The following is an 11,533-nucleotide window of genomic DNA, read 5'->3' on the forward strand; positions in this document are numbered from 1 at the left end:
GTAGCAGCTTTCAGACTTGGTCGCCCTTGGGCTCCAGCTTGTGGCCTGGAAACACAAGGCTGGGCTGTCTGGGCCGCCTCGCAGCTCTCAGCGGGGCCGGTGCAGACCAGGGAGCCATGCCATCCTGCAGAGCGGTTTTCCTTCCCTTCAGACTGGGCTGATCACGATGAGGGAGCAGAAGCCTGGCTGAAGACACACGAGCTGACACTCTACAACCTTCCCCCCCAACTCCCACGCCTGGGTGGGACTCGTGTGACATTCCTCCAGAAAGCTCCCAATTATCTTAATGTTAATACCTTTGTAGAGGGGTAAACAACCTTAACTTGATAGTGGCAAGGCCTCTTTAGCAATATCTTGTAGGTCCTCTTTGATGTGGGGAACAAAGGCAGAAGAAAAATTATTAAATTTCCTTACTACCGGAGCACCTGGGTGGCTCAGTGGGTTAAAACCTCTGCCTTTGGCTCAGTCATGGTCTCAGGGTCCTGAGATCGAGCCCCACATCATCGGGCTCTCTGCTCGGGAGCCTGCTTCCCCCTCTCTCTCTGCCTGCCTCTGCCTACTTGTGATCTCTGTCAAATAAATAAATCTTCAAAAAAAAATTCCTTTCCAACTACAGCCCATTGACAAGTCCTTGAAATAGGCGGAGTGACATTCCTCCTGGGACACAACTGCCTCAATGTTAAAACTCTGCTAACGGCAAAAGGCAAACCTAGCCTGACTGACACACATCCCACCCCCAGGATCCTGTAAGTCTACTTTACCATAAAAAAATTCCTTTGGTGGGGGGCCTGGGTGGCTCAGTGTTAAAGCCTCTGCCTTCAGCTCAGGTCATGATCCCAGAGTCCTAGGATCCAGCCCCGCATCTGGCTCTCTGCTCAGTGGGAAGCCTGCTTCCCTTCCTCTCTCTCTGCCTGCCTCTCTGCCTACTTGTGATCTCTGTCAACTAAATAAATAAAATCTTAAAAAAAAAAAAAATTCCTTTGGAAACTTCCTTTTATCTCTAACCCCCCCAAGATACGTGTTGACAATCATCCCCAAGCATGAGGCCCACTGATATACATCTGAAGGGTCTTATGACTAAGACTTTAACCCCCTCCCAACTTGAAAGGATCATGGGCCACTCCTCACAACCCCAGGGCATCTCTTTCTGCTCATGGGACCGTGCTTTTCACACCAAATATGTCTTTAGAATTCTTTCTTGGGGGCCAGCTCCATGCCCCACCCCACCCAACTTCACTTATATTCCAAAACCACAACGATAACATCTCGTGTGCTAATGCAGCAGGGACAGGAAGCCAACGTCCATCATAGGGCATTTGCCCTGTGCCGGGCACTGAACTTGAATTGCTTCTCAGGTCTCATGTAATCTTCTCGGACAGCCCTCTGATATGCTACGTGCTCTCAACCCTGCCTTGTATAGGTACATAAACCAAAGGCTCAGAGAGGTCAGTTAACACGCACCAGGACACACAGCTCTGAACCCCATCTCTTTCTAGCTCCTGAAAGCCGTCGAGGAGCCCATGATTCTTCCCTCCACCTCCCTCTCTGCCGCCAGCTACCACGGCACCCATCGGTCCCCCCTTGACTATTTCCCCCTGGTTTCGTTGATTTCTCCTCTTCTGAGTACCTAGTGTGTGCTGGGACTCCCTGGGTTGGGAGCCGTTGGGGGGGCTGTGACTGGGTTTCTTTCATCAGTCCCCAGCTCCCTCCCATGCACTGAGTTCCCTGTGTGGCCCTGGCACTCAGGCAGTGTGCGCTGAGGAAGCAAATGGAAGGGAAAGGAGGAGGAGCCTGCGGGAGTTGGTGGCAACCTCCCCTTCCACCCCCGCCCCTCCCCCCCAACACACACACAGAAGGCTGGTCCAGAGGCAGCAGAGGCAGCTGCCTTTATTAGGGGCCATGTCCGGGCTGCCCTTAGTCGAAGGCCAGACACTTAATTTTCATGTCCCCATCAGCCGACAGGTACTCGATGGCCTCCAGGTTGAGGCGGTTGGGGAACTTGAAGGAGTATCCATCCGGCAGCTTGATGGTCAGGTCGGCATTGTCGAAGGAGACGCACACCTGGAGGATGGAGAGGGGCAGGGAGTGGCAGCGGCCCTGAAGCGGGAGCCTGGCCTCTGCGGTCACAGCTGGCCTGCAGGTCCCAGGACACAGGCTCCCTGGGAGAGGGGTTGGTGCTCACCGGCCTGATCGCAGCAGGGGAGGGGAGAGAGGGGACAGGGGATGGGAGGGAGGGCAGGGTGGGACCTAGGTCTGTAGCTGCTAAGGCCTGCTCTGCCAGCCCCCCCTTGCCCCTGGCCCCAGGCCCCAGCCCACCTCCATGGGGCTCCCAGGCAGGAAGGGGAAGTTAGACTCCCGAAGCTCTTCGCCCCAGGACCCTTCGCTTCTGCTGTTACACACGATGGTGTTGACGTCCCCGTGCGCTTCGAAGCGGGGGTTGAAGTGCAGGCACAGGTTGTTGCCATCTTTGCCCAGGTTCAGGGCGAAGCTGCGGGGAGCAGGGGGCACTGAGACCTTTGCAGCAGACTGCAGTCCCTCCTCGGACTGCCCAGTCCAGGCCACCAGCTGGGGGACTCACTGAGCGGGGAGGAGGCTCTAGTTCGGGCCCTGCCGCCTCCTGGCTGTGAGACCTTGAGCCAGTCCCTGCCCTTCTCTGGGCCTCAGTCTCCTCATCTGCCCCATGGGGGCTGCCCAGGAGGAATCGCTAAGGGTCTGACTGTGCGGATGGCCAAGCCCAGACTCTCACAGACATGCCTTTGTGTCCCACTGGTCACGGACCGACAGACCCTCCTCCGCACGGTGACCTCTGGGAGGGTGCGTGTCCTCTCTGCCTTGTGAATCTCTGTGCTCCTGGTGCCCAGCAGGATGGCCCGCGGTAGGTGCTCAAGAGCGGGGGCTGGGGGAGGTGGCTAGCAAACCCATCATCATCATCCAAAACGCATTCGCTAAGTGGAGAGAAGAGCGGTATGTCCCTCGGAGGGTTTGGTAGGCATGAAAAGCATAAAGCACACGATGTGTGCGGCTCTTTCTAAGATCAGCTGGTCAGCCTCACGGTCACCGAGCGACCCAGCACCTCACTTTCTCCACACAACCACCTCCCCAAGCAGGGAACTGACAACTGATTGGAGCGCAGTGCAGTGCAGTGCGGTGGGTTGACTGGTCCAAGGTCACACGGCTGCGGAGAGACTAGGCAGCTTGGAAGAAGGGCTGAAGGAGTGAAAGTTTGAGTGAGTGAAGAGGGTGGGGCCAAGAGGAGAGGACCTCGGAGGACCAGCAGGGGAGCGGACCAGCAGGGGAGCGGCGCCCCCATTCCCTCTCCCAGGCCCCCAGGGACCTCGGCTCCCGCCCACAGTGGGGGCGGGGCAGGCAAGGTAGAGGCCGAGGCTGCAGATGGTTTAGCTTAGGAGGCTCCAGCGGGGAGGGATGGGGACGACTGTAGTGGGGGCATCCAGACCCCGCGCGGAGGAAGTGACTCACCCAGAGAACGCGGCTGCCGTTAACCCCCTCGCCGCGGGAGGGAGGTGCGGGGCCTCTGTCACACAGCCAGGAGGCGGCAGGGCCAGAACTAGAGTCTCCCGGCTCAGTGAGTCCCCCAGCTGGTGGCCTGGACTGGGCAGTCTGACAGGGGACTCCGCGCCCCTCCCAGAGCGGGGCCCGCTCCGCCGCCCGGCTCCGCCCGGTTCCGCAGCCCGGGCCCCTGCGGCCTGCCACCCCAACCTTCACCCTCTCACCTCTTGGCTTCGGGGGCCACCTCGCCCTGCACTCTGAGGCACTGCCCAGGTTTGAGATTCAGGTTGCTGGCGATCAGACCCTGCAAGGAGGAGACCCACCCAGCGGGGTTAGAGGACACAGTGCGGGAGGGGGAGGGGCGGGGGCGTGCCCGCCCTGGATCCTCTGGCCCCGCCCGCGGGAAGCCTGGGGAATCTGGAGCAAGTTCTAGACTCTCTTTCTCCGTGTGGTCCCGGATAAGTCCCTGCTCCCAGCCGGGTCCATTTCCTGTCTGTTACCACTGCCGAGGTTGTGGAAGGCAAGATCTAGAAGTTTTTGCCATTCAGCTTGGGGATTTTAGATTCAGAGCGGCTTGGGAGGTGAGATGGTATGTTCCATCCCTTCATTTAATAGATGGATGGAGAGACTCGGACTCAGAGTGAGTGACACTGCGGCTCGGTGGCAAAGAAAGGCACCTGGGTCGGCCCCTCTGCTGGAGAAGAGGCAACCCGGGGCTGGGAGATCCCCCACCATCCCCTTCAAGCCCCTCCATACAGAGAGGCGCAGGGGCTGGAGAGGAGACCCCTAAGGGGCGCAGCCAGGCTCCTGTGCAGAAGGAAGAGTGAGTGGCCAAGGGCCAGACTCAGGAGCCCGGCCAGCTCAGCAATATCAAGACTGACCGCACAGGCTAACTGGTGTGAGTGGTTCCTTCTGCTAGAAACTTGAACCCCTTTCCTTGGGGCCTGCAGAAGATTCTAGCCTCCTTCTCTTTCCTTTAGCACCCCATCTGCAGGCATGGGGAATGTGTGTGTGGAGGGGGATGGGAATTACCCAGCCCCCACCTGACTACCCTGCACAGAACCACCCTCCACCCACTAACCCAAGCAGGCGCCCTCTCGGGCAGCCGGTCTCAAATCTTGGCGACTTTTCAGAGCTCTCTAGAGCAGAGGATGACTCTGCCCTGGCCCAGTGACTGGGGACAGCTGCAGGGGGGGAAGGGACAGGAGGCTCTTTGGGGTGAAGGAGGGGGGAAGGGACAGCAGGCTGGGTGTCATCAAAGTCAACACCCCACCAGTTTGCCACACCCTTCTCTCTCCCTGTATCGGAGTGCTGCAGACTGTCAAACCCTGGCGGAAATAACTGTGCTGTCAGACCCCAGAGGAACTCAGATAATTCTTAGGCCAGGAAGGGCCTTTAGGGGCCATGGCGCCCACCCCCATTTTACAGACGCGGCCACTGAGGCACAGCAAAGAGAAGGTACTTGGTCAAAGCCACACCCCAGGGACTAAAACCCAGATCTTCATCTACCCCCACTCTCCCCCAGCTGTCTGCCCCCCCACCATCCCTGGGCATTGGGACGGGATCCCCACACTCACACAAGCCATGACTGAGGACCAGAGGATGTTCCCGCGGAATGCCTGCCACACCAGCTGTCTCAAGACTCAGGGGGAGAGATGGGATCCTGGGCCGCTCCCACCCTTTTAACGGGACTGGGCTCTGGTAAGTCCCGCCCCCTAGAATCCCAGCCAATTGTAAGGCAGGACAGGGATGGGGGCCCACTGGAGGCGGGGTCAATGGAATTTTGAAGACTTTCTGGAGCAGAGGTGACCAATCAGAGTGGCAAGCCCCCCCTCCCCCTCACCGTCTTCCTTAACCACTCCCCCAGGGTCCAGGCTCCACCTTCCATTCCCCTTCATCCCTCCCCACCCCCACCAAAAAAATTGTGCTGTGGCAGGGATTGGGGGTGGGGGGAGCCAGTGGAAAATAGTTTGAGGATGAGTTAGGCACAAGAGTTGGCGGGAAGGGGGCCTAGGGCCAGCAGGCCGAGTGAGAAGATAGCTGAAGGGATCCAGAGTCCCTCAGCGGATTAGAACTGGGGTTCATCTGGCTGCTCCCTGCAGGGACCAGGGCGTGGCCTGCACTGCAGGCCTCTGCAGAGGGCCCGGGACCTTGAACCACAAGGCCCTGGCCCCACCCGGGCCTCCCCGGAAGCTGGGATTGTGGCTGCTGCTGGCGCTCCTCATTTAGCGCTAAAGAAAGCCTGGGCCGGGTGCCAGGCCTCAGGCTTCATGCCTCAGCCCTCCTGAGGGGCCTGCTGCGGAGCCTCCAAGGGCTCCTGCCTGACAGCGTCAGGCCTGAGTGAGGCCTGAGAGGGGGCCCCTGGGGTGGGCCAGGCCAGGAGGGGCTGGGTTTCTGGCTCTTGCCCCCTTCCCTTCCACTCTTCTTCACATCTCTCTCTAGGCCCGGGCTTTGCCTTCTCTGTTCATTTTTTTTTTTTTTTAAAGATTATTTATTTATTTATTTGACAGAGGGAGAGAGATCACAAGTAGGCAGAGAGAGAGGGGGAAGCAGGCTCCCCGCCGAGCAGAGAGCCCCATGCGGGGCTTGATCCCAGAACCCTGGGATCATGACCAGAGCTGAAGTCAGACACTCAACCAACGGAGCCACCCAGGTGCCCCAGAGGTGGTTCTGGAAGGATGGGTGAAGAAGGAGGGCTGGCATTCCAGCATGAGCAAAGGCTCAGACTTGAGAAAGTGCACGTCCGGGGAACAGGGAGCATCTGGGCTCGGCTGGAGTTTCGGGTATGCTGGGGAAGTCCGGGCATGAGATGGGAGGCCGACAGCAGCTGGATCAGGAAGGGCCTCATTCCAGGGGCTGGGCCATTATTTTAACGGAGGGTGCTGGGGAGCCATGTGTAACTGTCCCTCAGAATAATGTATTACTTAAAATAGGACCCATGAGAAATTATACTAGTTACGAGCATGTTTAGATATGGCCTTAAGAAAACCATGGACAGGCAACAGGCCTTTGGGGGAGAGGACAATATCCATCCTTGAGGCCGACCTGCTCAGGGCGGAATGCCGCCTGCTTCATTTTTCCGTTAGAGCACCTGTGGCTAATCAGATGTTCCCTCTGAATGTGCTGCTCAAATATAAACTTTATGCTGCCTGGCCAGATATATTTTGCCTTCTTTCTTGTATATCTACGAGGCAGATGATTAATGTACAGCCTTCTTCGGCTCCTTTGTGGGAGCTGTCTATGTCTAATAAATACGGGACTGAGGAGTTGTTCCGGGCGACAGTCATTTCTCCTGTCGCCCCCTGCTCCCTCTCTCTTTTTCTTTTTTCAGATATATTTATTTCACAGATCACAAGTAGGCAGAGAGAGGAGGGGGAAGCAGGCTCCCCGCCGAGCAGAGAGCCCCATGCGGGGCTTGATCCCAGGACCCCAGGACCATGACCTGAGCTGAAGGCAGAGGCTTTAACCCACTGAGCCACCCAGATGCCTCCCCTCTCTCTTGTACCTGGCTTGTTCATGCCTCATTCTTCTCCTGTGTGCCGTCAGGAAGCGGCAGCCGTGGAAGGTTGTACGGAAGGTAAGTACTGAGAGCAGACGTGGGCTGCGGGGAAGACCACTGGAGCAACAGAATTGAGGGTGGGTGCGTTAGAGGGGTGCTCACCTCATAGCCAGGAACTAGGAGAGAGGGGTGTGGGGAGCACTGGGCAAGGTGGGGCGCTTATTAGGAGACTTGACACCGGGACCTCCTTCTGCACATTGCCGTCTCCCTTCCGAAACTGCCAGCACTGAAGAGGGAGGAAGATGTGGACCAGGAGGGACTCACATCTGGAAGCCAGGTCCCCCACTGTCCTCTCCCCTGCCCCCCGACCCTCCACCCCCCCCCACGGATGACTAATCCCCACCCTGGCACAGGAGGAGTGGTGGGGAGTGCCCTGGGCCTTGAGGCAGGCTCTCATCCCTCCTCCAAGACCAAGCCTCAGAAACCAAGCCCAGCTCTTTCATTTTTTCCTCCGGGGCCTCCCCTCAACCTCAGCACAGGGAGGGGTGCGTGGAGCTGAGCTGCTTGGCTGCTTTTCCTCTGTGTTTCCCCTCCAAGCGCCACAAGCACTCTCTGCCTGAATCAGGGAATGCGGGCATCTGGGGGGTTCTGACCGAGGAGCGGAGGTGGTGTGGGCACGGTCCTAGCCCCGCTGCCATGACGTGGGGCTGGCAGGCTGCTCTGGTCCGGGTCCAGTCCTGAGCTCTCAGGGCCTCGGGAGCTGCTCCCATGCTTCTTCCAACCTGGAGGACGGGCCCAGTGTCAGGAAGTGCGTGCTGCTGGACGATGGGCAGTTTCGGCTGGCTCCGGGCCGGTAGAGGGGTGCCATGGCATGAATAGGCCTCCGGAAAGGCCCCTTGCGGAGTCCCGAGAGTTGGATTCGGGTCCTAGCCCTGCCACACCGTTCCCAAGGTGGCCTCCCTATCTGGAAACTGGGGGAGGTGAAACCCTACTCCCCGCACAAAGCTAGTCCAGGGTGGAATTCATGGCTGTTGAACTAAATAGTGATTTTTTTTTTTTTCCCCACAGTCTCAGAAGGGTTTGGCTTCCCTCTTGTCTCTTCTCCTAGGCTGAGGTTACCTTCCTGGGGTCCACACTGCCGGGAGGTCTCCCTCTCGCCCCTCGCTACCTCATCGCCGACAGTCCCCTCCTGCCTACTCTGGGGCAGCAGGTCTCCCCAGCTTCCTGTGTCTCCTGTAACAGGGACCATAGTTTTCCTGGGTAACAGGGGCCCCTGTGCACCCCACCCCCACCCAGTCCTCGGGGCCTCTTAGAGGTGGCATCCACTTATTCTGCCAGGCCCTGTGCGGATAAATGGGCATCTTATCTCCTTGCTTTCAAACATTACCTCTTTCCATCTACGCCTCCCCCCGCCACCACCACCCTAGGCCTCGGGCCTGTCAACTGGAATGGACCGCACAGGGAAGCTGCTCTGGGCCCTGAAATGAACCTGAAATGAATCAGAAGGGAAGGCAAGTCCTAATTTGGGGGCTGCCTGGCTGTGACGGTGGCCAAGGTCCTTGAACTCTTTGAACCTGTTTCCAGGCCCGGAAAGTGGGAACATTCCCATTCACTAGCGGTTGGATTACAGAGGTGATGTGGCGGGGGGGGGCTCAGCATTTGTCCTCTCTTCTGCTCCCCCAAGGCCAAGGGTTCCCCGTCCTGGGACTCCTCCTCCCTCGTTGCCCTGCAGTGGAGGCAGAGAACTCTCTGGAATTCCTCCATCCTACAGGCTGGACTTTGGCCGCTGTGGTGAGGCTTGAGCTCCGTACCCATGGACAGGGGATCCAGGCCAGCATGGCCCTTCCCAGCCTGCCCACTCCTGCCTGCCCTGCCCACGGGAAAGCTGTGCCTCCTCCTCCAGTGGGCAGTGGCTGGGAGGGCTGCCAGGCCCACGGAAACACCATCCACACCCCTCAGCCAATCTGGCTGACCCAGCCAGGAATGGTGGGGCTGATCAGAGCCAGCTCCAGAGTCCTACAAGTCAGAGCGGGAATGGGCCCCAGAGATTCTGCACCTGACCCGCTCCCTCATTTAATGATGCAGAAACCACCCTAAGAGGCTGGCCACTTGGCCAAGGTCACAGGGAGCCAGGGCTGACCTGCTATCCATCTCCTGAGCCAAGGAAAGAACTTGAACACTGTGGTCCTGGGATATCTGGACCTCAAAAAAAAAAAAAAAAAAAATTTTTTTTTCCACTTGCTCCATGAAGTGTAGAAAGAACTGGGGCGGGGGAGGGAGATGGCCCCCAACCTTAGGGGCTCTTCCAAGCCCCACTTACCTTGAGTGTCCGTTTTTACCTCCAGGCCTTTGCTGTGCTCTTCTACCTGCCCAGACAGCCATCTCCCCAAACACAGTGGCGTTCTTTTGCCTTCCCACCCGCTGTCTGTCCCCCTTCTGATTACAGACCCTCACTCATCTTTGGAGAGCCACCCCTTCTCTCATACGAGGTCTGGGTGGGATCCTGCCATTCATCAGCCCACTAGGGCTCTGGCAGGAGTCATTTAATTTTTTTCATGTTTTTCTTTTGACATAATTATAGACTCACAGGAAGCTGAGAGCTTTTTGAGAGCTTATAAAATATTTGAGACCTGAAGAAAAAAAAATACATTGGCGCCAAAAGGCTAAAACTGCAAAGCTGAAGCCAATCAGCATTTACGGTGCTCAGACGTAAACCCTGCTCATCATAAAAGTGGAAACATTTGAGACCAGTTCTTCAGGGTTGAATTTTCTTATTTCCAAAGTGTGTCCAAGTCTTCCTAGAGGTTGGGCACGCCTACCTTAGATCCCCCAAGTCATATAATGTTTAAAACAAACGTATAGGGGCGCCTGGGTTGCTCAGTCAGTTAAGTGAGCGGCTCTCGAGCTCAGCTCAGGTCTTGATCTCAGGGTCGTGAGTTCAAGCCCTGTGTTGGGCTCCTGGCTCGTTGTGGAGCCTACTTTAAAAAATAAATAAATAGGGACGCCTGGGTGGCTCAGTTGGTTAAGCAGCTGCCTTCGGCTCAGGTCGTGATCCCAGCGTCCTGGGATCGAGTCCCACATCGGGCTCCTTGCTCGGCAGGGCGCCTGCTCCTCCCTCTGACTCTGCCTGCCATTCTGTCTGCCTGTGCTTGCTCTCTCTCTCCCTCTCTCTCTCTCTGATGAATAAATAAAATCTTAAAAATAAATAAATAAATAAATAAATAGGGGCGCCTGGGTGGCTCAGTGGGTTAAGCCGCTGCCTTCGGCTCAGGTCATGATCTCAGGGTCCTGGGATCGAGTCCCGCATTGGGCTCTCTGCTCAGCAGGGAGCCTGCTTCCCTCTCTCTCTCTGCCTGCCTCTCCGTCTACTTGTGATTTCTCTCTGTCAAATAAATAAATAAAATCTTTTAAAAAAATAATAAAATAAATAAATAAAATAAAAAATAAACATCGAAAAATACTTTAAAACTATATAGCCAAAAAAGCCCACATATATTTAACTTTCCGGAAAGTGGGTGCATTTTACTCTTTTATATAAGGTGCCTGAGGCCTGCATATCAGGAGAGTTTTGGGCAGCGAGCCACAGAAAATGCAAAGGAAATTGCTTTAAAATGAACAAATCTGGAAGGAGGAGATTTCCACGGCTGTTTATTTGACAGACAGAGATCACAAGTAGGCAGAGAAGCAGGCAGAGAGAGAGGAGGAAGCAGGCTCCCTGCTGAGCAGAGAGCCCAATGTGGGGGGAGCCTGATGCAGGGCTCGATCCCAGGACCCTGGGATCATGACCTGAGCCAAAGGCAGAGGCTTTAACCCACTGAACCATCCAGGCGCCCCTCCACAGCTGTTAATTCAGTGGCTCTGATGCTGAGTAGGGGCTGAAGATTGAACTATGATTGATCATGTCTATGTGATGAAGGTTCCATTAAAAAAAAAACTCCCTAAGCTATAGGGTTTGGAGCTTCTGGGCTGGTGAACCATGTCCATGCTGGGAGGGTGACACACCCTAACTCCATGGGGACAGACATTCCTGCACTTGGCACCCTTCTGGAACTTGCCCTTCTAGATTGTCTCTGCATTCAGCTCTTCATCTGTATCATTCCATATCGTTTGTTACTGGTTTATTACCAGTAAACACAAATGTTTCCCTGAGTTTCCTGAGCTGTAACAGCAAATGACTGAATCTGAGAAGGGGGCTTTGGGAATCTCCAATTTATAGCTAGTTGGTCAGAGGCACAAGTGATGACTGGGGACTTAGGGATGGCATCTGAAGGGGGACGGGCAGGGAGTCTTGTGGGATTGAACCCTTAAGCTGGGGGGCCTGCATGAACTTGACTTAGTTCCAGAGTTGAATTGAATTCTAGGACACGTAGCTGGGGTCTGCCTAAAACTACAGACTTGCTTGGTGCAGAAAACCCACACCTTTGGTGACAGAAGGGTTCTGTGGGTAGAGGAAAGTTTTCCGTTTTAGTTGGCGTCAGAAGAGTGGGATTTGCTAGAACTGCCCAGGCTCATGGAAAGATGTGGTTT

General features: G+C 56.2%; 1 protein-coding gene across 1 annotated transcript; it reads right to left on the reverse strand.

Moving 5' to 3' along the window:
- Positions 1-1,856: 1,856 nt before the first annotated feature.
- Positions 1,857-5,178, reverse strand: LGALS1 (galectin 1). Its single transcript, XM_044226588.1, has 4 exons — positions 5,085-5,178; positions 3,732-3,811; positions 2,317-2,488; positions 1,857-2,061 (listed from the first exon to the last, which is right to left on the reverse strand). The coding sequence occupies exons 1-4, from the start codon at positions 5,091-5,093 to the stop codon at positions 1,915-1,917; spliced, it is 408 nt and encodes a 135-aa protein (XP_044082523.1). The 5' UTR covers positions 5,094-5,178; the 3' UTR covers positions 1,857-1,914.
- Positions 5,179-11,533: the final 6,355 nt, after the last annotated feature.

This window comes from Neovison vison, chromosome 12 (assembly GCF_020171115.1).
Source record: "Neovison vison isolate M4711 chromosome 12, ASM_NN_V1, whole genome shotgun sequence".
NCBI classification, from domain to species: domain Eukaryota; kingdom Metazoa; phylum Chordata; class Mammalia; order Carnivora; family Mustelidae; genus Neogale; species Neogale vison.